The following is a 27,650-nucleotide window of genomic DNA, read 5'->3' on the forward strand; positions in this document are numbered from 1 at the left end:
TCTACTTGCGCCGTTGCCCGGGGGCGGACCGGGCCCGGCCCCTCCTCGGCCCCGCGCCCCTCAGTCTGGCCAGCGCGCTCACGGGGCTGGCGGCCGGCAGGGTCACGAGGCCCGCGGGGCGCGGGGGGATGAGCGGGCCGCTTGGGGGGAGGGGCGGGGTCCCGTCCTCATCGGCGGGGCGCCCCCATCTTCCTTCGCCACGCGGAGGGCCGGGGGGTCCCGAGCGCTCTTGGCCGGCGTGGCCACCGGATGCGGCCGCGTGGCTAGGAGGGGAGCGGAGGCGAGATTACGAGCAGGACCCCCCCCCCTTCCTCCCGCCCCCCCCACCCACGCCACACGCACCCCAGGGACGTTCTCGCCCTGGGGACGGTCTCAGGACAGGGCAGAGGGACACGCTCACAGCTCACCATGGGGTCGCCCTCCCTCCAGGGGACTCTCCTCGCCCGGGGAGGATCCCGGGACGGGGAGGGGGGCGTCCCCACTTCAGGGACCCTCCTGGGGCGGGGCGGGGGTGGGGGGCTCACCCCGAGGAGGCGCTCGGAGAACCGGCCGCACGTTCCGGGGCCGGGGCTGTCCCGGGGGGCTGAGACCAGAGTCGGGTTGGTGGGATCATCTGGGGGAGACAGGACAACCGGAGCGAGCGGAATCAGGACCCCAGCTGGCTCTCCCCATCTCCGGTTTCTTTTCCCACGCCCCGGCGGCAGGGGAGGGGGGCCGAGGTGAGATGCGTTCGTTCGTTGTCGTATTTATGAGCGCTTCCTGTGTGCAGAGCACTGTACTGAGCACTTGGGAGAGGACGATACAGCGACGACCCCACTTCCCGCTGTAGGCAGCGGAGAGGGGGCGGCGTGCAGCCTCCTCCCTGGATCTCAGAGGGGTCTCCCCTCCCTGTAGACCCGGCTCAATCCCGTGGCCGTTCGGGACGGGGGCAGCCCGGGGTTTCCACGGCATCTCCCCGGGGGGCTTGACAAGCGGCTGGCTTCCGGACCCCGGCCTGGGACGTTCCTGGCCCAGGCGGGGTCGGACGGGGCACCTCCAGTCGCGGGGACGAAGCGGGTGAGGGCTCTGGCAGCCGGACCCAGTAGGGGGTCCAGGGGACCCCCGAGGACCAGCGGGGCCTTGGGGATCGCGGACCTGCCTGGGCCGGGGCCGCGCCGGCCCCGGGGGTGACCCGGGGGACGGCCACGACGCCTTCCGGGCCCCCCCCCCGGGTCCCACCCCTTAGTCATCGCCTCGGCGGGAGGGGTCGGGCTGGCCGGCCGAAGGAAGGAGGGAGCCGCCGGGGCGGGCCGGCTGCGGGCTCGCGGGGGGGCCACTCACCCGGAGCGTCCCTTGTTGGGCCCCCTCCTTCACCTTGGCCAGCGAGGCCCGGAGCCGGCGGTTCTCCTCCTCCAGGACGTGCAGGCGGACATTGTTGGCCCGCAGCTGGCGTTCCATGTCTTCGGCCACGTCCCCGGAACCTGCGGGGACGCCCGGGGCGGGGGGACGCACGAGGAGGGACGGTGTGTTGTCTGGTGCCGACCGCCCCCCAACCCGAAGATCTGGCTCCCTCGGGGTTCCGGCTGCCCCCTTCGGGGAGGGTCCGTGCGGAATCGGGCCACCTGGTCATTCCGGGGCTCTTTTTTTGACGGTATGTGTTAGGCGCTTACTACGTGCCAGGCACTGTGTTAAGCACTGGGGTAGATACAAGATAACCAGGGTGTTCTTTTTTAACGGTATTCGTTACGCCCTTACTGTGTGCCTGTAGGTATGGGGCTGGATACAAGCTAACCAGGGTTGGACACAGTCCCCGTCCCACGTGGGGCTCACGTTCTTCGTCCCCGTTTTACAGATGAGGGAACTGAGGCCCGGGGAAGTGAAGCGATCTGCATTAAGGTCACGCGGCAGGCGGAGTTGGGATTAGAACCCAGGTCCTTCCGACACCCAGGCCCGGGCTCTAGCCATGAGGCCACGCTGCTGCTCGGGAGACTCCAACAGAGTGAGCAGAACCAGCCCCCGCCCTCGGGGAGTTCCCAGTCCACCGGACGCAGTGGTCGCGAGAGTGTGACGGGGTTAGCGGGCCCGATCCCCGCCCTCGGCGACCTGAGAGCGGGCCGGGGGGGGGGGGGGGAGAAACAGGGTGTCGGAGGGGCCGGCGGCGAGGGAGTGGGGGCGGAGGAGCGCGGGCCCCGTCTTCCCTGCCCCTTCCCTCCGCTTACTCTCCCACCGCGCCTCCGGCGGGACGTGGAGGGCAGGGAAGGCCACCAGCAGCCGCTCCCGCTCCCTCAGCTGCCGGACCAGCCCCTCCAGCTCGGAGACGGTCAGCCGGGAATCCTGAGCCGACCCTTCCAGCCTCTGGTTCTCCCGCCGCAGGCTCCGCAGCAGCTCCTGCGGGAGACGGTGAGGCCCGGGAGACGCAGATCTGGACCGGGGGCGGGAACCGGGACCTGGGGTCCGTCCCCCGTCTCGCCCCCGGAGCCGGGGCCTACCCCCACCCGAGGCCGGCGTCGCGAGGGGCGGTCCGTCCGGGGTCCCGCCTACCTGCTGAGCGGCCAGCCGGCGCTGCAGCTGTCCCCTCTCGGCCTCCAGGGCGGGCAGCTGCCCCTCCAGCCGCCGGCGGGCATCCTCGGCCGCCCCCAGGCTGGCCCGCAGCTCCTCCCGCTCCTGGGCCACGCCGCTCAGCTGCTGCGTCAGGTTCCTGTGCTTGGCCTGCAGAGCCTGCCGGGCGCGGGGGGACGGAGAGCGGGGCTCGAGGGAGGGGAGGTGGACCCGACCGGGGCCCCCGAGGCCGTGCCCGTTCGGAGGGGACGGCGTTTCTCAAGCGGGGCTCTGGGGGTTCGTCCGGCACGCGTCTGGACTGGACTTTTCTGTGTTCTTCCCCAGTGTCCCGTGCTGGGCGGGCGACGGGCGCTCGGTAAATACCACCGAATGAAGGAATGACCGACAGGATGAATGACCAAATGAAGAAATTAACGTCCCAACGAACATAGCGAGAAGAGAGGAAGGGAATGGGAGAGGGAAAGGGAGGAAGGAAGAAGGAAGCAGCGTGGCCTAGTGGGCAGGGCCCGGGCCTGGGACTCAGAAGGTTGTGGGTTCTAATTCCACTCAATACTGTGTGACCTTGGGCAAGTCATCTCGCTCCTTTGGGCCTCGGTTCCCTCATCTGTAAAACGGGGATGAAGACTGCGTCCAACCTGATCACTTTGAACCTACCCCAGTGCTCAGAACAGCGTCTTCCACGTAGCAAGCACTTAACAAATACCATTTAAAAAAAAAAAGAGCATCACTGAGCCTACAGGCTGGAATTTTTTTGGCTTTTGGGGTTTTTTATGGTGTTTTTTAATTGGTTACTAGGCGCCAGGCACTGAACCAAGTGCTGGGGCAGATAAAAAGCAGCGTGGCTCGGTGGAAAGAGCCTGGGCTTCGGAGTCAGAGGTCATGGGTTCGACTCCCGGCTCCGCCACTCGTCAGCTGTGTGACCGTGGGCGAGTCGCTTCACTTCTCTGTGCCTCGGTTACCTCATCTGTAAAATGGGGATTGGCCGTGAGCCTCACGTGGGACGACCCGATGACCCTGTATCTCCCCCAGCGCTTAGCACGGTGCTCTGCACATAGTAAGCGCTTCACAAATACCAACATTATTATTATAATCAGGTTGATCACAGTCACGGTCCCACATGGGGCTCGCGGTCGTTTTACAGATGAGGGAACTGAGGCCCGGAGAAGTTCCGTTGGGCTCCGACCCGAGGTCGGTGGCGGGGAAGGAGCGGAGCCGGTCTCCATCGGGGCGGGCCGGGCTCACCTCCCGGTGGCGGGCCACGCTCTCCACTCTGGCCTTCTCCTTGTCCAGCTCGGTGCCGGCCCGGTCGAGCCTCTGGCGGGCGCCGTCCAGCTTCCCGCTCAGCAGCTGCACCTGGTCCTCCAGCCGGCTGACCCGGGCCCGGGCCTCCCCGCCGGCGTCCGCCTCCCGCTGCAGCCGCCGCCGTGTCGCCTCTGGAGCCGGGGGCGGGTGTGCGTTTGTGACGGTGGTCCCCGAAGGATGAGCTCCCGAGGGCCTCAGGCTCGGGAGGGAAACCCGGTGACGGCCGGGGCCCGGTGTCGGGAGAGCCCCGGTCGTGACGGGAAAGGCCCAGTGATGGCGGGGACCCAGTAATAATAATAACAATCATTACGGGATTTGTTAAGCGCTAACTACGTGCCAGACACCGCACTAAGCGCTGGGGCAGGTACAGGGTACGCTCCTAGAGCCCGGGCTTGGGAGTCCGAGGTCATGGGTTCTTATCCCGGCTCCACCGCCTGTCAGCTGTGTGACCCTGGGCGAGTCACCTGACTTCTCTGTACCTCAGTCACCTCATCTGCAAAATGGGGATTAAGACTGTGAGCCCCATGTGGGACGACCTGATTACCTTGTATCCCCATCAGGGCTTAGAACAGTGCTTGGCACATAGTAAAGGCTTAACAAATGCCATTATAATAATAATGATACAAGGAAATCGGTTGGACGCAGTTCCTTTCCCATGGGGGGCTCGCGGTCTCAATCCCCATTTTTCAGAAGAGGTAACTGAGGCCCAGAGAAGTAAAAGTGAGGTGCCCGGGGCCACCCAGCAGACAAGTGGCAGGGCCATGACCTGACTCCCAGGCCCGGGCTCTAACCACCACGCCATGCTGCTGCTCAGGGGCGGCAGGGGCCCGGTGACGGGCGAGACCCAGGGACAGCGGGGGCTTAGTGACAGGAGGGGCCCCCGGGGATGATGGCAGGTCCCCCGAGCCGGCCCCTCGCCGGTCCTTCCCTCCGCGGCGGGTGGACGGACCGCCGTCCGCAGGTTAGTGAGGAGAGGGCGAGTTTGTGCCCACCCCCCGGCGGGGGCTCCGCCACTTCCGGCTCTATCGTATTGGACTCTCCCCAACGCGTAGTACGGTGCTCTGCCCATGGTAAGGTACTGGATAACTGTCTTTGAGGGAACTGAGTGATTCTGAGGACGGTGGTGTCAGTCGGTCGTATTTATTGAGCGCTTACTGTGTGAAGGCCACTGTACTGAACGCTTGGGAGACTGTAGGCTCCAGGAGGGCGGGGAGCGAGTTTCTTAGCTCCTAATACAGTCTCTGTGAGCTCGTCGTGGGCAGGGATTGTCACTTTTATTGTTGTATTGTGCTTTCCCAACCGCTTAGTACAATGCTCTGCGCACAGTAAGCGCCTTAATAAATACGACCGAGTGAATAGTGAAGTCTCCCAAGTGCTTAGCACAGTGCTCTGCGCCCGATGACACCGACCGCCTGATTGAAAGATAGATGGGGAGACTGAGAAATAACAATAAACAGACACATTCCCCGCCTTCCTAGATTTTAAGTTAATTGTGGGCGGGGAATGTGTCTGTTTATTGTTCTGTCGTATTCTCCCGAGCGCTCAGTACAGTGCTCTGCGCGCTCAATAAATACGACCGACCGAGACAGACCGGGGACGGATCTTACCCAGGTCCTGCTTGAGGGCTTGGTGCTCCTCCATCTCCTCCGTCAGGGCCGACAACCTCCGCTCCAGCATGGCTGCTTCTAAGTCATTGAAAACGTCCTCGTCTGCCGTGCGGCCCTGGGCAAGTCACTTCGCTTCTCCGGGGCCTCGGTCTCCTCATCTGGAAAGTGGGGATTCATCCCCCCCTCCCTCCCACTTAAACCGGGGGTCCCACGTGGGCCGGGGATTGTGTCCAACTTGATTATGTGGTACCTATGCCGGTGCTCAGTACGCTCCCTGGCACATGGTAAGCGTCTAACTGGTGTGAGTGCCATCGGTATTGCCCGGCGGGGCCCGGGGCCGGGGGTTAAGGGCAGGTCGTCTGCTCCCCGGCAGCCGCGGGGAGAGTGTCCCACCAAGGCGGCGATGCAGCGGTTCCTAGTGGACAGAGCCCGGGCCCGGGAGTCAGAGGACCTGGGTTCTAATGCCGGCTCCTCCACTTGTCTGGGGCAGGTCACTTCACTTCTCTGGGCCTCAGTGACCTCATCTGGAAAATGGGGATTACGACGTGAGCCCGATGTGGGGCAACCTGATTACTTAGAACAGTGCTGGGCAGATAGGAAGCACTTAACACATTCCATCATTATTAGATTAGCTGCATGCCTCGTGGAGAGAGCGTGGGCCTGGGAGTCAGAAGGTCATGGGTTCTCATTCTGCCTCCACCACTTGTCTGCTGTGAGGTCTCGGGCAAGGTACTTCGCTTCTCCGGGCCTCAGTTCCCTCATCTGTCAAATGGGGATGAAGACGGTGAGCCCCACGTGGGACCACCTGATGACCTTGTATCTAGTCCAGCGCTTAGAACGGTGCTTGGCGCCATAGTGAGCGCTTAACAAATACCGTGATTTTTATTACTGACGGACGGGTAGACGGACGGACGGACGGAAAGCTGCCTTACCGGCCTGCAGGCGCTCCTTGTCCCTCTGCAGGGTGGCCACGGCCCGCTGGCTCTCGCCGACCTTGTCCTCCAGCTCCCGCTCGGCCTCCGCCCTGAGCCTTTCCCGCTCCTCCTGGCCGCGTCGCAGCGCAGCCTCTAGCTCGCGCGCCCGGGCCTCCAGCGCCTCCTTCCCGCCCTCGGCCTCGGCGAGCCGCGCCCTGAGCGGGCCCACCAGCTCCCCCAGGGCCCGCAGGTGCTTCTCCAGGCGGGCCAGATCCTTGCCCTGCTCCGAGGCCCAGTAGCCCAGGTCGGCGGCCGCCAGGGGCCGGGGGCCGCCGGCCCGGTCCAGCGCCCGCTGGAAGGCGTCCAGGGAGGACGGGAGGTTCTGGCTGAGGCAGAGGCCGGCGATGGCGTGGCCGGCGTCCAGGAGGCTGCTCTGGACCCGGGCGCAGGCGGAGCAGGGCACCAGGGACGTCTCCACGGTCTGGGAGTGGGCCGCACGGGTCGGCGGCGGGGGGGTCCGGCCCGGGGCCGAGCCCGGCTCGGGGGCTCCGGGCGGGGGGCTCTTCGGGGGGCGGGTCCCGGCCGCCGGGCTCCCTGGCGGAGGCTCCAGGGAGGGGAGGTCTTCCTGACTTCCCGACTAGGACAAAGGAAGAGAGCAGAAGGTTGCGGGGAGTGGGGATGTGACCGGAATAAGAACAGTCACGCTGGCATTTGTTAAGCGCTTACTCTGTGTCAAGCACTGTTCTAAGCGCTGGGGTAGATGCAAGCTCATCGGGTTGGACCCAGTCCCTGTCCCGCATGGGGCTCGCAGTCTCCATCCCCATTTTCCAGATGCCGGAACTGAGGCCCAGAGAAGTGAGTTACTTGCCCGAGGTCACACAGCAGATGAGTGGCGGGGCCGGGATTAGAACCCAGGTCCTTTCTGACTCCCAGGCCCGGGCTCTAGCCACTAAGCCACACTGCTTCAACGAGACGGGGGGGGGGGGGGGTGTCACCTGAGCCAGTCCCACTTGGCCCCTTCCCCATCCAAACGCTTAGTACAGTGCTCTGCACGCAGTCGGTGATCGATGAATACCAGCCTGGGTCCTCTGAGTTGTAATCCTGGATCTGGGCTGCCCCAGGTCGGGACCTTTCTTTCTCAGAGTTATCCACTCAAAATTCATTCGATCGTATTTATTGAGCGCTTCCTATGTGCAGAGCACTGTACTAAGCGCTTGGAATGTACAATTGGGCGACAAACAGAGACATTCCCTGCCCACTGACGGGCTCACGGTCTAGTCGGGGGAGACAGACAAAAACGATAGCAATAAATAGAATCAAGGGGATGTACACCTCATTAACAAAATAAATAGGGTAATAAAGATGTCATTCCGTGGTATTTATTGAGCACTTACTACGTGCAGAGCACTGGACTAGGTGGTTGGGAGAGGACAGTCCAACAGAATTAACAGTCACGTTCCCCGTCCACGTTGCGCTTACGGACGCAGCTTCTAGTTCCGGCTCTGAACCACCCCTCCCCAGCCTGCTGGGCCGCCTGGGGCAAGTGGCTACTCCTCTCTGGGACTCTAGCGTCCTCATCTGGAAAATGGGGATGGGATCCCTGCCTACCCCCACCTCTAAGGCGGTGAGCCCTTTGTGGGCCGGAGGCTCTATCTGTCCCGATGATCTGGTATCTACTCCAGAGCTTAGCACGTGGTAAGCACCTAATAAATAATAATAATGATATTTGTCAAGCACTTACTACTTGCCAGGCACTGTACTAAGCACTGGGATGGATACGACAAATCGGTTTGGACACGGTCCCTGTCCCACGTGGGGCTCACAGTCTCAATCTCCATTTTACAGATGAGGCAACTGAGGCACAGAGAAGTGAAGTCACTTGACAAATCCCATTTTAAAGAAAAGCAAAACATCGATCGATTCCCCTTAAGCACTTCGATACTCATCCCGCCTCGGCCTCAAAACTTGATGTTCACATCCAAATCCTCTCCGCCTGCTGTCTGTCATTTGTTACCTTGTCTTTCCCCCAGCTAGACCGTAAGCTCTTTGTAGGCGAGGAACGGGACAACCAAGTCTTAGCTTCTCTGTGCCTGAGCCCTCGCTCCAAGCGGGCTGGCGCTCCGCGGGGCCTCCGTGCCGGGGCCACCCGGCCGCTCGCGGGGTCGGGCTCTGCGCTCCCAGTGGGGACCGGGCCGCCGGTCAGTAGTCCAGGGGTTGCCCATCCACCTCCGCATCCAACAGAATGGCTTTAAAGCCCTCAGTCACCTCGCCCCCTCCTCCTTCCCCTCCCTGCTCTCCTACTTTGTTCCCCTGATGTCACCCTTGTCACAGGGCCTCCGTCTCGTCTATCTCACCACCAGCCTTTTGCCCACGTCCCGCCTCCGGCCGGGAATGCCCTCCCTCCGCCTCTCTGACTCTCCTCCCATTCAAGGCCTTATTGAAGGCGCATCTCCTCCAAGAGGCCTTCCCCGACTAAGCCCTCCTTTCTCCCTTCTGCGTCCCCCTGACTTGCTCCCTGTATCCATCCCCCGTCCCAGCCCCACACCACTTACGTTCATATCTCTAATCAATTCATTTCTATTCATGTCCGTCTCGATTGTGAGCTCACTGTGGGCAGAGACTACGTCTACCGCCTCTTCTACTGTCTACTGGAATTGTTCTGTTATCCTCTCCCAAGCCATTAATCCAGTGCTCTGCCCACAGTAAATGCTCAGTAAATTCGATCGCCTGACTGTTAGATTGTTCTGTTATCCTCTTCCAATCGCTGAGTCCAGTGCTGTGCACACAGTAAGCGCTCAATGAGCTTGATCGACTGACTGACAGTTGTACTATCCTCTCCCAAGCATTTAATCCGGTGCTCCGCACAGGGTAAGCAGTCAATAAATACGATCGACTGCCCGACTGTTATATTGTTCTATGATCCTCTCCCGAGCCCTTAGTCCAGTGCCCCGCTCGATAAATACGATCGACGACCGTCCGCCTGAGTTAGCGGTCGGGGCGGGGGCTCGGCACGGGGCCTACCTGGGTGACCGTCCGCTGGCCGAGGGCTCCCAGGCTCAGCAGGCCGTTCCAGGCCCGGAGGGCGGCGAGGCCGAGGGACGTGCGGGGCCCTTCGGGGCGACCCGGGGGTCCGGTCCGGCGGCGGCCGGTGAGACCGTCCGTGTAGTTCGAGAAGCTCTGGAGGAGTAGCAGCAGCCTGTTGGGAGTCGGTGGGGGACAGACCGGGGGGGAGACGGGCAGACAGGAGGCCGGTCGGGGGGTGTCCGACCTTGCCGGGGAAACCAAGGCGCGCTTGGGGTCTGTGGGGAGCCCGGAGACTGAGCCCTCTGGGCTTGTCCGCTCTGTGAGCGGGGGCAAATCACTTCACTTCTCTCTCTCTATCTCGACTCTGACCTCTCGCCCACATCCTGCCTCTGGCCCGGAACGCCCGCCCTCCCCATATCCCACAGACCATAATAATAATGTTGTGCCAAGCACTGTTCCAAACGCTGAGGTGGATCGCGTGGGCTTCGGAATCAGAGGTCATGGGTTCGACTCCCAGCTCTGCCACTTGTCAGCTGTGAGACCGTGGGCAAGTCACTTCACTTCTCTGTGCCTCAGTTACCTCATCTGTAAAATGGGGATTATCTGTGAGCCTCACGTGGGACAAACCGATGACCCTGTATCTGCCCCGGCGCTTAGAACAGTGCTCTGCTGCACACAGTAAGCGCTTAACAGATCCCGACATTATTATTATTATCATTTGACTGCTGTGTGACCCCGGGCGAGCCACTTAACTTCTCTGCGCCTCAGTTCCCTCATCCGTAAAATGGGGATTCAGACTGTGAGACCCCCCCCCCCCCCCCGTGGATCACCCTGCACTTCACTCCGCGCTTAGAACAGTGTCTGGCACAGAGTAAACGCTTGACCCATACCGTCATTATTATTATTACTATTATTGCCACCGTGTCCTCTCCCAAGCGCTTAGCCCAGTGCCCCGCCCGCGGTAAGCGCTCCGTACGTCGGACTGCCCGCCCGACCTACCTGTCGATCACCAGCTCCAGGAGGACGACGTGGGCCAGCTGGGAGAACTCGGGGTCGCCGTCCACGTGGTCGTAGCGGTCCAGCAGGGCCACCAGGTCCAGGTCGCAGGACAGCCGGTCGGGGAACTTCCAGGACGGGCGGCGCACGACCCCGGCCCTGGAGAAGACGTCCAGCACGGCCCCCTGAAGGTCCGTCAGGTCCTGCCGCAGGCCGTCCATGCAGGCCGGGGCTCTGGACGGCTGGCCCGTCCTCCCCACCGGCTCGCCGACCGGAGTGGCCACGGTCCCCGGCCTCCTGCGGGGACGGGGAGGGAAAAATAGGGATCCCTCATCAGCCCCCCTCCTTTCCTCTTCTCCCACTCCCTCCTGCGTCGCCCCGACTTGCTCCCTTTATTCATCTCCCCTCCCGGCCCCGCGCCGCTTACGTCCATCTCTCTCATTTATTTATTTCTATTCATGTCCGTCTCCCCGTCCAGACTCTCAGCTCGCTATGGGCGGGGAATGTGTCTGATATCCATAATATCAGAAGCCACGTGAAGCAGCGTGGCTCAGTGGAAAGAGCCCGGGCTTTGGAGTCGGAGGTCATGAGTTCGAATCCCAGCTCTGCCACTTGTCAGCTGGGTGACTGTGGGCGAGTCACTTCACTTCTCTGTGCCTCAGTGACCTCATCTGGAAAATGGGGATTAAGACTGTGAGCCCCACGTGGGACAACCTGATTCCCCTGTGTCTACCCCAGCGCTTAGAACAGCGCTCTGTACATAGTAAGCGCTTAACAAATACCAACGTTATTATTATTATTATTATAATATCCCCAGTATCAATAATGAAGAAAAATAATGGGGTGGGGACGCGGAGGTAAGTCCCAACCTGCACATGCAAATGACATCCTATTCTTTCAGTCGTATTTATTGAGTGCTTACTCTGTGCAGAACACTGTACTAAGCGCTTGGGAGAGGACACTACAACAATAAACAGTCTATTCCTATCCGTCTCCCCCTCTAGACTGTACGTTTGGCTAATAGGAAGTCAAGAATAGTTCTGGTACCTAACCCACTAGTCTGTTAAGTGCTTAACAAATATAATTTGAGAAGCAGCGTGGCTCGGTGGAAAGAGCACGGGCTTTGGAGTCAGGGCTCGTGAGTTCGAATCCCAGCTCTGCCACTTGTCGGCTGTGTGACTGTGGGCGAGTCACTTCACTTCTCGGTGCCTCAGTTCCCTCATCTGTAAAATGGGGATTAACACTGTGAGCCCCACGTGGGACGACCTGATTCCCCTATGTCTACCCCAGCGCTTAGAACAGTGCTCGGCACATAGTAAGCGCTTAACAAATACCAACATTATTAATTATTACTCATTCTTTCAATGGTATTTATTGAGCGCTTACGTGAAATGTACATCGCCTTAATTCTATTTATTCGCTATTGTTTTCATGAGATGTTCATCCCCTCGATTCTATTTACTGCTACTGTTCTCGTTTGTCCGTCTCCCCCGATTAGACCGTGAGCCCGTCAGAGGGCAGGGACTGTATCTGTTACCGATTTGTCCATTCCAAGCGCTTAGTACAGTGTTCTGCACATAGTAAGCGCTCAATAAATACTATTGAATGAATGAATGAATGAGTGAGCGAGCGAATGAATGAGTGAGTGAATGAGTGAATGAATGAATGAGTGAAAATGTGTCAATGAGTGAATGCGTGAATGAATGAATGAGCGAAAATGCGTGAATGAGTGAATGCATGAATGAGCGAATGAATGAATGAATGAGAGAGAATGAATGAATGAGTGAAAGTGCGTGAATGAATGAATGAGCGAGTGAATGAGTGAGTGAATGAATGAATGAGCGAAAATGCGTGAATGAGTGAATGCATGAATGAGTGAATGCATGAATGAGCGAACGAATGAGTGAATGAATGAATGAATGAGAGTGAATGAATGAATTAGTGAAAGTGCGTGAATGAATGAACGAATGAGTGAGTGAATGAATGAATGAATGAAGCCAGGCCCAAGCTCTACCCACTGGACCGCACCGCCTCCCAGAGTTTGGACTTCCGGTTTCGGGGAGGGAGGTGAAGGAGATGAGGGAGGGAGGTGAGGGAACCGCCATCGCCGCCACCGCCTCCTCTCACCTTCCCGGCCCCAACCGGTCCCAACCGGTCCCGTCCGGCGCTGAGGAGAAGGCGCGAGGACGCCGCGGCCGTTTCCGTGGCAACGGCGTCTCCCCCCCCTCCCCTCCCGCCTGAGGCGCCGACCGGAAGTGAAGACCCTTGACCCGGAAGTTCTTCCCCCCCCTGAAGCCGCGCCGCCCTCCCCGCCGCCGCCATCTTGTGAGCGCCGCGGCCTTCCGTTCTCCTCAGCCCGTTCTCCTCAGCCCGTCCTCCCCCAACCGCCGCCATCGCCGCCTCCGTCGCCGTCATGCCGGCCGGCCCGGTGCAGGCGGTGCCCCCGCCGCCGCCCGCGCCCACCGAGCCCAAGCAGGTAGCGGGGAAGGGGGGGCCGCCGCCGACCTGGGTTCCGGTAATGATAGCGATAGGAAGAAGGGGATTCGTTAGGCCCTTGCGACGAGCCCAGCGCTGCGCTAAGCGCTGGGGGAGATACCAGTTAATCGGCTTGGACGCAGTCCCTGGCCCATTTAATAATAATTGAGGTGTTTGTTAAGCCCTCGCTGTGTGCCAAACACTGTTCCAAACGCTGAGGGAGATATCCGTTAATCAGGTTGGACGCAGGCCCTGTCCCACAGAATAATGACAGTATGGCTCAGTGGAAAGAGCACGGGCTTTGGAGTCAGAGGTCATGAGTTCGAATCCCAGCTCTGCCACTTAGCTGTGTGACTGTGGGCAGGTCACTTCACTTCGCTGGGCCCCAGTTACCTCATCTGTCAAATGGGGATGAAGACTGGGAGCCCCACGTGGGACAACCCGATGACCCTGTGTCTCCCCCAGCGCTTAGAACAGTGCTCGCCACATAGTAAGCGCTTAACAAATACCAACGTTATAACATTATTAATTGAGGAGTTTCTTAAGCACTTATTATGTGCTTAATAAGCGCTGGGGGAGTTACCATTTGATCAGTTTGGGCACAGGCCCTGTCCCACATGATAATATCCATAATAATTGAGGTATTTATTAGGCCCTTACTATGTGCCAAGCACTGTTTTAAACGCTGGGGGAGATACCAGTTAATCCGTTTGGACACAGTCCCTATCCCACTTAATAATAATGGAGGTGTTTGTTAAGCGCTCACTATGTGCCAAGCACTGTTCTAAGCGTCTTGGGAGATACCAGTTAATCAGGTTGGACACAGGCCCTGCCCCACATAATAACAGTAATAGTTGAGGTGTTTTTTAAGTGCTCACTATGCACCAAGCACTGTTTTAAGCGCTGGGGAGATGCCGGTTGATCAGGTTGGACACAGCCCCTGTCCCACATAATATTCATAATAATTGAGGTATTTGTTAGGCCCTTACTATGTGCCAAGCACTGTTTTAAGCACTGGGGGAGATTCCAGTTAATCCGTTTGGACGCCGTCCCTGTCTCACTTAATAATAATTAAGGTGTTAAGCACTCACTATGTGCCAACCACTCTTGTGTTAAGCACTCACTATGTGCCAACCACTCTTGTAAGCGCCTTGGGAGATACCAATTAATCAGGTTGGACAAAGACCCTATCCCACATAATAATGACAGTCATAATTGAGGTGTTTCTTAAGCACTTATTATGTGCCAAGCACTGCTGTAAGCGCTGGGGGTGTTACCATTTAATCAGGTCGGACACAGGCCCTGTCCCACATAATAAAATCCATAATAATTGAGGTATTTGTTAGGCCTTTACTATGGGCCAAGCACTGTTTTCAGCGCTGGGGGAGATACCAGTTAATCCGTTAGGACACTGTCCCTGTCCCACTTAATAATAATAATAATAATAATAATAATAATAATAATTGAGGTGTTTGTTAAGCACTCACTATCTGCCAAACACTGTTGTAAGCGCCTTGGGAGATACCAATTAAACAGGTTGGACACAGGCCCTGTCCCACATAATAATAACCGTAATAATTAAGGTGTTTCTTAAGCGCTTACTATGTGCCGAGCACTGTTCTAAGCGCTGGGGGAGATATGAGGTCATCAAGTTGTCCCACGCGGGGCTCACAGGCTTCATCCCCATTTTCCCGATGAGGTAACCGAGGCCCAGAGAAGTTAAGTGACTCGCCCAAGGTCACACAGCTGACAAGTGGCGGATCCAGGATTAGAACCCACGTCTTCTGACTCCCAAGCCCGGGCTCTTTCCCCTGAACCACACTGCTTCTTGTAAATAATAATAAATAATAATGATGGCATTTGTTAAGTGCTTATTATGTGCAAAGCACTGTTCTAAGTGCTGGGGTGAACAAGTTAATCAGGTTGTCCCACATGGGGCTCACATTCTTAATCCCCATTTTACAGATGAGGTCACTGAGGCACAGAGAAGTGAAGTGACTCGCCCAGAGTCACACAGATGATAAGTGGCGCAGCTAGGATTAGAACCCACGACCGCCGAGTCCCAAATCGGGGCTTTTTCCAGCAAACCACGCTACTTCTCTGTTTATCTAATCCCGGCTCCGCCACTTGTGTGCCGTGTGACCTTAAGGAAGCCGCTTCACTCTTCCGTGCCTCAGTTACCTCGTCCTTAAAATGTGGATTAAGACTGTGAGCCCTACGTGGGACAACCTGATTACCCTGTATCTACCCCAGCGCTTAGGACAGTGCTTGGCATGTAGTAAGCCCTTAACAAGTACCATAATTATTATTGTTATTATTGTTATTGTGTGCCAGGCACCGTTCTAAGCGCTGGGGTGCATACAGGCCAATCAGGTTGGCCACAGTCCCTGTCCCACATGAACAGTCTCCATCCCCATTTTACAGATGAGGTAATTTAGGCACAGAAATGTGAAGTGACTTGGCCAAGGTCACAGAGCGGTGACGGAACGGAGATCAGAACACGTGACTCTCTGACTCCCAGACCCGAGCTTCATCCACTAGGCCATGCCGTTTTTCTGATCGGCGCTGACTGTGTGCAGAGCACTCTACTAAGCTCTTGGAAAGTACAATTCAGCAATAGAGAGAGAGAGTTCCTGCCCACTACGGGCTCACAGTGTAGAAGGGGGGGGCACAGACATCAAGTAAACAGGCCTTAATATAAATAAGTAGAATTAAAGACACGTAGAGACGTACACGGCTGCCGTGGGGTGGGGGGTAGAGCAGAAGGTGGGAGTCGGGGCGATGGGGAGGGGGAGTTGAAAAGGGGGGCTTAGTCTGGGAAGGCCCCCTGGAGGAGGTGAGCGCTCAGTAGGGCTTGGAAGGGGTGGAAGAGTCATTGTTTGGTGGGTTTGAGGAGGGAGGGGGTTCCGGGCCAGACGTGGGAGGTGGGCCGGCGGTCGTTGGCCGGACCAGGCGAGCTGGAAGCCCAGTGAGGAGGTGAGCGGCGGCAGAGGAGCGGAATGTGCGGACGGGAGATTTATGAGGAGGGGAGTGACGTGCCCAGAGCATTTCTATAGAAAGATATTCAGGGCAGCAAAGTACAGACTGTTTCTAAGCGCTGGAGTAGTTAGAAGATAATCAGGTTGGACCCAATCTCTGTCCCTGTCTTGCATGGGGCTCACCGGCTAGGGAGGGAGGAGGTTGAACCCCCATTTTACAGATGAGGCCCAAAGAAGGAAAGCGGTTTGTCGAAAGCTACACAGCAGACAAGTGGCAGAGGTGGGATCGGAACCCAGGTCCTTTGACTTCGAGGCCCGGGCTCTTTCCATTAGGCTGTGCTGCTGTGTGGGAGACGACAAGGTCAGGTAGGAATGGGCGGAGGGAACACTCAGTCAATCCATCAATCAGTGGTATTTATTGAGCGCTTGCTAGGAAACTAGCCTTTTGTGGGGTTTTTTTAAAGCTATCTTTTAAGCGCTCACCCGGTGCCAGGCACGGTACTCAGCTTGGTTAGATACAATCTAGTCCAGACGGCCATAGTCCATGTCTCCATGGGACCCACAGACTCTATCCCCATTTTACAGATGAGGGAACCGAAGCCCAGAGAAGTAAAGTCAGCTAATTGTGTTTATTGAGCGCATACAGTGTGCCGAGCTTGGGAGAGGATGGTAAAACAGACACATTTCCTGCCCGCGGCGAGCTTACAGTGTAGAGGGGAGAGATATTAATATGAATAAACAAAATGACACATACGGATATAAGTGCAGTGGGGCTGGAAGGGACGGGGGTGATGAATAAAGGGGGCAAGACCGCGCGACACAGGAGTGGGAGAAGAGGAAAGGAGGGTTTAAGCAGGGAAGGCTCCTTGGAGGAGATGGGCCTTCAACATAAAGCTTTGAGTGGAGGAGAGTGATCGTCAGATATGAAGAGGGAGGATGTTCCAGGATGTGGGTGAGAGGTCAGCAGCGAAGTAGACGAGTGGGGGAGGCGGGATTCATTCAGTCGTCTTTATTGAGCACTGACTATGTGCCGAGCACCGTACTAAGCGCTTGGAATGTTCAATTCGGCAACAGATAAGAGACAATTTAGAACCCCCGTCCTCCTCACGTCTTCCCGTTTGGGCTTCGGCTGCTCAGCATCCTCCCATCTCCCAAGAAGGGGTGCGACTAGAAAAAAGCAGTAGGGCCCAGAGAGGGGTGAGTAAATTCAGGCACTTGACTATCCCAGTGTGGTTACTTAAGGGAAAATTAGGGATATTAGTATTAGACTGCACGTGCCTTATACGACAATGTGCCGAGCACTGTTCTAAGCGCTGGGATATGCGACCTTGGGCAAGTCGTTTAACTTCTCTGTGCCTCAGTTACCTCATCTGTAAAATGGGGATGAAGATTGTGAGCCCTATGCGGGACCACCTGATTCATTCATTCCTTCAATAGTATTTATTGAGCGCTTACTATGTGCAGAGCACTGTACTAAGCGCTTGGAATGTACAATTCGGCAAAGATAGAGACAGTCCCTGCCCAGTGACGGGCTTATGACCTTGTATCTACCCCAGCGCTTAGAACAGTGCTTGGCACATAGTAAGTATGTAACACGTACCAACATTATTATACGAGGTGATCAGATTGTCCCTCGTGGGGCTCACAGTCGTAATCCCCATTTGACAGATGAGGTAACTGAGGCCCAGAGAACCAAAGTGACTTGCCCAAAGTCACACAGCTGACAGATGGCGGAGCCGGGATTAGAACCCACCACCTCTGACTCCCAAGCCCGGGCTCTTTCCACTACGTCACGTTGCTTCGCTGCTTATCATAACCACATATTCCCCTTATACGTGCAGATATAATGATTGTGGTATTTGTTAAGCACTTACTGTGTTTGGGGCACTGTACTGAGGTCTGGGGTAGATACGAGATAATCGGGTCCCACACCGGGCTCACAGTCTATGCGGGAGGAAGAAGTAACGCGGCCGCGGCTAGAACTAGAATAAAGCCCCGGCCTGAGAGTCAGACGGACCTGGGTTCTAATCCCGGCTCCACCACTTGTCTGCTGGGTGACCTTGGGCAAGTCACTTCACTTCTCCGGGCTTCAGGCACCTCATCTGGAAAACGGGGAGTGAGACTGCGAGCCCCAAGTGGGACAAGGACTGTGTCCAACCTAATTAGCTGGTTTCTACCCCAGTGCTCAGTACAGTGCCTAATCAACTAAAAAAAAAAAAGGTGTTGACTTCCCATTTGGCAGACGAGGGAAGAGAAAATAAGTGTGACTCGCCCAGGGTCACACGGCAGGAGAGCGGCAAAGCCGGGATTAGAACCCAGATCCTCTAACCCCCCGGGCCCATGCTTTTTCCAGCAGGCCCTGCTGCTGCTTAAAGTACAGTACAATAGAGCCGGTAGGTGCCGTCCCTGCCCTCACGTAGCTTACAGACCTGGGGGTGTATCCAGTGGCTAGAGTTGACCTTTCCACTTGGACACACCATTTGACACCTCCCCCTAAGAAGCAGGGGACCCTGCCTAATTCCCAGCGCTGTATTTTTTTTCCTCAGTGCTGATTACAGTGTTCTGCACCCAGTAAGTGATTAATAAATCCAGTCGCTACTGCCCAAGGCGAAATTCACCTATGGGGGAGGCTGGGGTCTTTTTTTGAAGGTAAGGCAGGGATGGCCCACTGTCAGCGGGACGTGAATCAGTGGTGTCTATTGAGCTCTTACTCCGCCCAGAGCACCGTACTGAGCGCCTGGGACAGTATAATGGAGCTAGTAGAGCACGTTCCCTGCCCGCAGCGAGCTGACAGTCTTCCGACTGGCATTAAAAACCGGTGACAGGTGGAGGAAGGGTAGAGTGTAAGGATAGGGACGTCAGTGCGGCGAGGTCAGGAGCTGCTGAATTGTTTCTCGGCCGTGGCGTTGGGCCGCCCCGAGTCACCCACGCTCACCGGCCCAGCCCTCCAGGGGCTTCCAGCGGGTCCCGCGAGGCAGTTGGTTGGGTTTGAAGGGGACCCCGAACCTCGTGCCCGGCCCTCCCGTGCCCTCACCCGACTGGTGGTGCCCCGCGGTCGAACCGGACGCTCCCATCCGACGTTCCGGGACCAGCGGTGGGCAGCCTCCCCGGGGCGATCCAAACGTCCCGTTGCCGGGGTCGCGGGGAAGCCGCCGAGGGGATTGGCTTTAATAGGGCCGTTCGGCAGGGGTCTGCTGATGGCTCTCTGTCCCTCAGCCTGTTTCCGGCCAGGAGAAACATCCCGAGCCCCCTCAGCCCCTCTCTGGTTGCCCTTCTAGCCCACGGAAGAAGAAGCCGCCAAGGAGGAATCGACGCCTTCCAAGCCCGTGGTGGGAATCATTTATCCTCCTCCCGAGGTCAGGAACATCGTCGACAAGACCGCCAGCTTCGTAGCCAGGTGACGCACGGCGGTCAAACAGTTGGCTCGCCGTTCTGTTTTAAGATGGTACTACGCGCCCTGAGCGGTGTGCTAGATCAGTGTTCAGCTCGGGGCTCACGCCTCGCTCCCCGCTTCCCTCCCGGTCCAGGAACGGCCCGGAGTTCGAGGCGCGGATCCGCCAGAACGAGATCAACAACCCCAAGTTCAATTTCCTGAACCCCAATGACCCCTACCATGCCTATTACCGGCACAAGGTGGGCGAGTTCAAGGAGGGCAAGGCCCAGGAGCCCTCCGCCGCCATCCCCAAGGTCATGCAGCAGCAGCAGCAGCAGGCCCAGACGCAGGCCACGCAGCAGCAGCTCCCGCAGAAGGTGGGTTCCCCGCCCCGGCTCGAGGGAGGGCGGGAGAAGGGGTCGGCCCCGGTTGCGTGGCCACCGGCTGATTTCACAGCCGAGCCCGGAGCGGGGCCAGGACCCCAGACCCGGGCTTCGTTTTGGGGTCCTTGTGGAGGGCGGGGTTGGGGGATTTGCTCTGCGACCCCCCTCTGACCTCCCTCCCCCCACACCTTGCCTTCAGTTCCTGTTCCTCTCTCTCTCGGCTAGTGTCGCTCCCGGGGGCTCCCCGGGATCCCCGTCCCTCCCCCCGACCACGTCACCGTGTCCGTCTCCCCGCCCGGGCCTTAGGTCCAGGCCCAGGTCACCCAGGAGGCCGTGGTCCCCAAAGAGCCCCCCCCCGAGTTCGAGTTCATCGCCGACCCGCCCTCCATCTCGGCCTTCGACCTGGACGTGGTCAAGCTGACCGCGCAGTTCGTGGCCCGCAACGGGCGCCAGTTCCTGACCCAGCTGATGCAGAAGGAGCAGCGCAACTACCAGTTCGACTTCCTCCGCCCCCAGCACAGCCTCTTCAACTACTTCACCAAGCTGGTGGAACAGTACACCAAGGTACCCGGGCGCGGCTGGCGTCGGGAAGGGGGTGGGGAGGTGGGGGGAAAGACGCCTCTTCCCCGACCCCTCCCTAGCAAGCTCGGGCACACCGTCCCGACTCTTCTCCCCCCTCCCGTCGGCCCCCGCCGGGACCGGCCGGCCTTGTTTCTCTTGGCCCCGGGTGGCTTTTTCCCACTCGACCTGGAGCCGGAGGGAAAGGGATCGTAGGTGCCCGCCGCCCCGGCGTTCTTGCAGCAGGGGAGACGGGTCGGGAGAGGCCACGGCCCCAGCTCTCAAGTCAGACGGCCGCGGGCCCGGAAGGCCGGTGGCCGGTCCGTCCCGTGTACCTCCCCTGCACCGGCCCTCATCCGGACCCCTCTGCCTTGCAGATCCTCATCCCCCCCAAAGGACTGTTCGTCAAGCTGAAGAAGGAGGCCGAGAACCCCCGTGAGGTCCTGGATCAGGTGAGCCTCAAGCCGTTGGCTTCCGGTGTGGGGAGCAGGGAGGCCAGGGGACGGCAGGCGCCCGGAGCATGGCGTCCCCGGGGGCCTCACCCATGGGTCCGGATTCTGTCCAGGCGCCGGGCCCCGAGCGGCCATCACGCCCGATCCGAGGGACTCGTGATGTCGAGCGGGACTGGGCCGGGCCACCGCGTCGGGGCTAGGCAAGTGGGCCGGGCTCCACGCCGAGTTCGGGAGTCCCTGGGGTCAGTGGCGTAGCCCAGCCGGACGCCCATCTGTCGCCCCATTGGGTGGCCGAGGGCGCCCCACTTCAGGAAGGAAGGGGCGATCCCGTTCCACCTCGTCCCTCTCCTCCCGTCCCCCCGATCCGGCACGCAGGTGTGCTACCGCGTGGAGTGGGCCAAGTTCCAGGAACGTGAGCGGAAGAAGGAGGAAGAGGAGAAGGAGAAGGAGCGGGTGGCCTACGCCCAGATCGACTGGCACGATTTCGTGGTGGTGGAGACGGTGGACTTCCAGCCCAGCGAGCAAGGTGGGGTGGGATGGGAGGGTGGGAGCCAGGGGACCGGCAAGAGGCCCCTCGGCCCCCCACCCCCTCCCCGGGCGGGCTTGTCCCGCCGCTCCCCGAGACCCCCGAGCCGCCGCTGGGGGAGGGGGCGCGCGGCCCGCCCATCGCCAGTGCTGACGGAGCACCCGCTTCCGTGCAGGAAACTTCCCCCCGCCCACCACCCCCGAGGAGCTGGGAGCCCGCATCCTCATCCAGGAGCGCTACGAGAAGTTCGGGGAGAGCGAGGAGGTGGAGATGGAGGTGGAGTCGGACGACGAGGACGAGAAGCCGGAGAAGGCGGAAGAGGCGCCGTCCCAGCTGGATCAGGACACCCAAGTGCAGGACATGGATGAGGTAAGGATGAGGCGGGGAAGCGCTTAGTCCAGGGCCCTGCCCGCAGTGAGCGCTCGATAAATACGATTGAATGAAGGAATGAAAGGCCGGGCGCCCGGGTCCGCCTACTCGGCCTCCCCCCCCGAGCCAGGCCGAGCCTCCCGGGGCCCAGTGTCCGCGACCCGCCCCCGTCGGACTTCCCGCTCGCCATGAGGAGCGGAGGCCGCCGAGGCTCGGCCCGCCCCGCCCCGCCCCAACAAGGCTCCCGCTCGCCTTTCAGGGCTCGGACGACGAAGACGAGGGGCAGAAGATCCCCCCGCCCCCCGAGACCCCCATGCCTCCGCCCCTGCCCCCGACGCCGGACCAGGTCATCGTCCGGAAAGACTACGATCCCAAAGGTGGGCGGCCCCCGAGGTGCGGCGGGTCCCTCCCCGGGCCCCGGCGGGCCCCTCCTCGCCGACGCCGTCTCTCTCCTCCCCTTCCTCTTCTTTCCCCTCAGCGTCCAAGCCCCTGCCCCCGGCCCCGGCCCCGGACGAGTACCTGGTGTCCCCCATCACCGGGGAGAAGATCCCCGCCAGCAAGATGCAGGAGCACATGCGCATCGGGCTGCTGGATCCCCGCTGGCTGGAGCAGCGCGACCGCTCCATCCGCGAGAAGCAGAGCGACGACGAGGTCTACGCCCCAGGTCCGCCCCGTTCCCGCCCCTTGTTCCCGCCCCCCACGGCCTCCCTTCTCCAGTGCGGGGAAAGAGAGGTAGCGGGCCCGGGCCCACCACCCCGGCGCCTGGCACGTGGCAAGTGCCGAATGAAGGCATCCCTCCCCCTCCCTCGGAGATCTTACCGGGCCCTCGTGTGTGCAGAACACCGTTGGAGCACTTGGGAGAGTCTAGTGTAACAGAATCGATAGACGTGTTCCTTGCCCACCGTGAGCTTCCGGTCTAGAGGGGAGATGTAGAGTCAGGAGCCCCGCCAGGCCTCGGTCAGGTCGCCCTCCCGCCTGGCCCAGAACTAGAGCGATCCAGGCCGAGGCGTGGTGGGTGGGGTCGAGGGGGGCTCGGGCTCCCCGCCGGGGGTCAGCGGGAGCCGTGGGCCGCCGCCCCCCCCCCCCCCCCGCCTGTGCTTAGCTCCCTCTCCCGCCCCGCCCCCCTCCCCAGGTCTGGATATCGAAAGCAGCCTGAAGCAGCTGGCCGAGCGCCGTACCGACATCTTCGGTGTGGAGGAGACGGCCATCGGCAAGAAGATCGGCGAGGAGGAGATCCAGAAGCCTGAGGAGAAGGTACGGTCCGAGCCGGCCGGGTCTCTTCCCCCCACCCGCCCCGGCGGCCCCGGGGACCGACCCCCGACGCGGGCGGAGCGGTGAGCGGCCGGCCTTGCTCCCTCTCCCCAGGTGACCTGGGACGGCCACTCGGGCAGCATGGCCCGCACCCAGCAGGCCGCCCAGGCCAACATCACGCTCCAGGAGCAGATCGAAGCCATCCACAAAGCCAAGGGGCTCGTGCCCGAGGACGACAGCAAGGAGAAGATCGGGCCCAGCAAGCCCAACGAGATCCCCCAGCCGCCTCCGCCTTCGTCCGCCCCCAACATCCCCACCTCGGCGCCCCCCATCACCTCCGTGCCCCGTCCCCCCGCGGTGAGCCCGGGTGGGGGACGCTCCGCCTCGGCCTGTGGGCCCGAGGGATTCCCCCGGCTCCGAGCCCTCCCTTCGGCGGGGCCGTTGGGGGCGGATCAGGGACGGGCACGGGGTCTTGGCCGCCGAGTCTCGGCCGGGGACGCTTTGGTTCTCTCTCGCCGTCGGGAGGGGGGCCGCGGGGATCTATCCCTGCTGAGAGAAGCGGGCCCGGTTCTGCGGTGCCCGAGGTGGAGAGCTGGTACGGTCGGGCTTCCCCGGGGCCCGGTCTCCCTGCCCGCAGCTCGGGAATGGAATCGATCGCTTGGGTGCTGGAGCCCTCGGGCGGGCGGGCGGGTGGTCCCTCTGCGGGGAGGTGGGATGAGCTGACACGCCGTCCCCCCCCCCCCCCCCCGGCAGATGCCCCCCCCAGTCCGCACCACGGTGGTGTCTGCGGTGCCCGTCATGCCCCGGCCCCCGATGGCGTCGGTGGTCCGCCTGCCCCCGGGCTCGGTCATCGCCCCCATGCCGCCCATCATCCACGCGCCCCGCATCAACGTGGTGCCCATGCCGCCCTCCGCCCCGCCCATCATGGCGCCCCGTCCGCCCCCTATGATCGTCCCCACAGGTCAGCGATCGGCCGGGTTGGGGGCGGGGGGGTGAGGGGTTGCCCGGGCCCGGGAGGTGAACCCACCGGTGAAGCGTGCGGAGCCCCTCCGAGCCCGTGCCTCCCCGCGCCTCGGCGACCAGCGAGCGGGCAAAGGAGGCCGTCCGGATGGTCTCCGTCGGGGAGGTTTGAGCCGAGCTGGCTGGCCTGGACCGGAGGCGCGGAACCTGGGGCGGGCACCTCGTGTCCCCTGCCCCCGGGGGAGGCTCACTGTCTCTCTCTCACCCTCTATATGCCAGCGTTCGTCCCCGCCCCACCCGTGGCCCCGGTCCCGGCACCGACCCCCATGGCTCCCGTCCACCCTCCGCCTCCCCTCGAGGACGAGCCGGCGTCCAAGAAGCTCAAGACGGAGGACAGCCTGATGCCAGAGGAGGAGTTTCTCCGCAGGAACAAGGTGGGCGGCCCCCTCCCCTGGACGACAAACCCCCCCGGCCCTGGGCCGGGAGAGAGACAGGGCGGGCGGAATCCGGGTCGGCTGCTGCCCCTGGGGAAGACGACTCCTGCTCAAGCCGGTCCCTCGCACTGGCGTTTGGGGCGGCGCCGGAAGGGGCCGTGTGGGGACGGGACGGTCGGGGAAGAGCCTGTGCCCTACCGGACCCGCTAGTCGGAGACCAGAAGTGTCCTGGAGGAGGAGGTGGAGGACCCGGGCGGCGGCCCACCTCCTGGGGCCGGACCGGGTGACCGTGGCCCGCTCTGACCCGTCCTCTCATCCCCAGGGCCCCGTCACCATCAAGGTCCAGGTCCCCAACATGCAGGACAAGACCGAGTGGAAGCTGAACGGCCAGGCGCTGGTCTTCACCCTCCCGCTCCCGGACCAGGTGAGTGCCCGCAGCCGGCCCTCCCCTTATCCCGCCCCCTCCCGTCCTCGGGGCCGCCCCCGGGCCGTCGGCCAGGTCCGCCCGACCCCGGACCGCCCTCCGGTCTCTGCCCCGCAGGTCTCCGTCATCAAGGTGAAGATCCACGAGGCCACGGGCATGCCGGCCGGGAAGCAGAAGCTGCAGTACGAGGTGAGGCGTCCGGTGGGCACGACGTCCCCCGCCCCGAGATCTGGAGCCCGGAGCCGTGGGGGGCTCCGGTCCTCGGCCACGGGCCCAGACCGCCCCGGGCCTTGCGCTCGGGGCGCCCCGTCCGCCCCGTCGTGGGCAGCGAACCCGCCCCCGGTATCTTGCACCGGGCGAGGTACGGAGCGGGAGCTCCGGACCCACCGTGCCGACCCCCCCCCTTTCGCCCCTTACTCGCAGGGCATCTTCATCAAGGATTCCAACTCCCTGGCCTACTACAACATGGCCAACGGCGCCGTCATCCACCTGGCCCTCAAGGAGAGAGGCGGCAGGAAGAAGTAGAGCCGGGCAGCCCGGCCGCCACTCCCTTCCGTTTCCGGCGAGCCCCCCCGCAGACGGGACCCCCGGGGCGGGCGGGAAGGGGCGGGAGCTCTCCGCCGGGGACGCGGCCGCGGCCCATCCCTCCCGGCGCGGGGCGGGCTCTCGGCCACGCCGTCTCCGGGCCTGCCGGCCCGGTGGCCGCCGCTCGCCGTTCCGGGGTGACCGGACCCCTCCTCAAGCTTTCCGAAGCCGGGCCGGCCGCCCGCCCCCAGCCGGGGTCGGCTTCCCTTCGGCCTGCCGCCCGCGGGAGGGGGCTCGGAAGGGCTTCCAACCCCTCTCCCACCGGAGAGCAGTCCTTGGGTCCGAGGCCGGCGGAAGCTGTTTGGCTTAGGTTCCTCCCTCCCTCAACAGAGAGCCGCCCCCTCCCCAGATCCTCCTTCACCCCTTCGATCCGCTTAAAATCCCACCCCCGCCTCTCCCGCGTGCTATCCTGGATTTCAAATAAAGTTGAGCGAATAGGAGCCGTTCCCCGTGGTGGCTTGCCCGAGACCGACGTTCGGTGACGCCGGACTGGGCCACGGAGGAGGCCTGGCTCGGGCGCCGGGGCCGGCGGCGGCGGTCTTGGGATGCGAGGGGGCAGGGAGCCAGGGGTCGCTTCGCAAGTCGGGGGTTGTGTCAGAAGGTGGGCGTTAGAGGAACGAAGCGGGTGGGCTGGACGGCGAGCTCGTGGGCAGGGCTCGTCACTCTTTATTGTTGTACTTTCCCAGGCGCTTAGTACAGCGTACGGCGCTTCATAAATCCGGTCGAATGAATGAATGGAGTGGGAGAGGAGCGAGGAGGAGGAGGGAGAGAGTTGATTGAGGGCCATAAAGGTCTGGAGCTTCTCACGGGACTTCGCTCTTGTTTGCCTTCTACCCTCTGCTCATCCACTCCCCAGGGCCTGGAAACTTTATTTTAACGGTATTTGTTAAGCGCATAGCGTGTACCAGGCGCTGTACTAAGCGCTGGGGCAGATCCAAGATCATCCGGTTGGACGCAGCCCCTAGCCCAGTCTAAATCTGAGGGAGGAGGGTTTAATCCCCGGTCTAGAGGTGAGATGACTGAGGCACAGAGAAGGGACTTGCCCGAAGTCACAGCGAACAAGCGGCAGAACCCACCGGACCTGAGCTCACGCCCTCCTCAGCGGTTCATATTCCGAGCAGGGAATAGTAATTATGGTATTTGTAAAGCGCTCACTCTGTGCCAAGCACCCTACTAAGCGCCGGGGTGGATCTACCCCGGTGCTTGGAACAGTGTTGGACACATAGTGAGCACTTAATGCCGTCGTTATTCATGATTATATTAGTATATATAATGCAATATGTAATAATATGTAATGATGGCTTGCGGCCAAAAAATTGAGTACAAAGAAAGGCGTATAAGAGAGAGACCCCGGAGGACGGAAAACGGTAAATCCTGAGAAGCCGTACGGCCTAGGGGATAGAGCCCGGGCCTGGGAGTCAGGGGACCTGGGTTCTAATCCCTGCTCCACCGCCTGTCTTGGGCGAGTCGCTTCTCTTCTCTGGGCCTCAGTTGCCTCGTCTGAAATACGGGGATTAAGAGAGTGAGCCCCACGTGGGACAAGGACTGGCGCCAGTCTGATTTAGAGAAGCAGCGTGGCTTAGTGGAAAGAGCCCGGGCTTGGGAGCCAGAGGTCACGGTTTCGAATCCCGGCTCTGCCACTCGTCAGCTGTGGGACCGTGGGCGAGTCACTTCACTTCTCTGGGCCTCAGTTCCCTCATCTGTCAAATGGGGATGAAGACTGTGAGCCTCACGCGGGACAACCTGATTACCCTGTATCTACCCCAGCGCTTAGAACAGTGCTCTGCACATAGTAAGCGCTAACAAATATCAACATTATTATTATCATTATCCCAGATCTGCTCCCAACGGGGAGTGCGGTGCCTGCCAGAGCAAGCATTTAGCAAATCAGTCGTATTTTTTGAGCACTTACTGTGTGCAGAGCACTCTACTGAGCTGTTGGGAGAGCGACTCTGTACTTTGAACTCGCACTTGGATTTTTACCCTTTGTACCCTTGATATTCACCCCACCCTCAGCCCCACGACACATGTCTATATCGGGAACGTATTTATTTACATTAATGTCTCTCTCCCCGATTAGTCGGTCGGCGCGGAACCTGTCTACCAAATCTGTGCTATTGTCCTCTCCCGGGCACTTAGTACACTGTTCTGCATGCAGTAAGCGCTCAGTAAATACCCTCGATTGCCTGAGTGGAGCAGAGTTAGTAGCTACGAGGAGAGGGGTGGGCCGCCGTCGGATGGGCTACTCTCTGCTTGTGTAACGGTGTTCGTTCAGTTGTATTTATTGAGCGCTTACCGTGTGCAGAGCACTGTACTTAAGCGCCTAGGAGAGGACGATACAGTGAAGAGCGACATTCCCTGCCCACAGCGGGCTCACAGTCTAGAGCGGAGGAGACGGGCATCCATACAAATAAAATTGCGGACTGTAGGTGCCTTTATTGATTGAAGCCCCCCGACGTTACGCCCCCCTCAACACGCCCCGAAGGAGATCTGAAAGCCCT

At 60.6% G+C, this 27,650-nt stretch overlaps 2 protein-coding genes across 2 annotated transcripts; one reads left to right on the forward strand and one right to left on the reverse strand.

Moving 5' to 3' along the window:
- CCDC157 (coiled-coil domain containing 157) lies at nt 1–12,796 on the reverse strand. Its single transcript, XM_039910080.1, has 12 exons — nt 12,767–12,796; nt 12,509–12,618; nt 10,385–10,678; nt 9,383–9,557; nt 6,380–6,998; nt 5,448–5,525; nt 3,781–3,971; nt 2,521–2,697; nt 2,199–2,367; nt 1,321–1,460; nt 525–613; nt 1–263 (listed from the first exon to the last, which is right to left on the reverse strand). The coding sequence occupies exons 1-12, from the start codon at nt 12,794–12,796 to the stop codon at nt 2–4; spliced, it is 2,334 nt and encodes a 777-aa protein (XP_039766014.1). The 3' UTR covers nt 1.
- Nucleotides 12,679–25,589, forward strand: SF3A1 (splicing factor 3a subunit 1). The gene is made up of 16 exons (XM_029049426.1): nt 12,679–12,857; nt 19,113–19,231; nt 19,362–19,584; nt 19,897–20,154; nt 20,526–20,600; nt 20,976–21,126; nt 21,302–21,495; nt 21,755–21,872; nt 21,974–22,159; nt 22,628–22,749; nt 22,861–23,103; nt 23,500–23,707; nt 23,986–24,140; nt 24,463–24,564; nt 24,682–24,753; nt 24,988–25,589. The coding sequence occupies exons 1-16, from the start codon at nt 12,795–12,797 to the stop codon at nt 25,087–25,089; spliced, it is 2,391 nt and encodes a 796-aa protein (XP_028905259.1). The 5' UTR covers nt 12,679–12,794; the 3' UTR covers nt 25,090–25,589.
- Nucleotides 25,590–27,650: the final 2,061 nt, after the last annotated feature.

The sequence above is a fragment of the Ornithorhynchus anatinus genome, chromosome 21, assembly GCF_004115215.2.
Source record: "Ornithorhynchus anatinus isolate Pmale09 chromosome 21, mOrnAna1.pri.v4, whole genome shotgun sequence".
NCBI classification, from domain to species: domain Eukaryota; kingdom Metazoa; phylum Chordata; class Mammalia; order Monotremata; family Ornithorhynchidae; genus Ornithorhynchus; species Ornithorhynchus anatinus.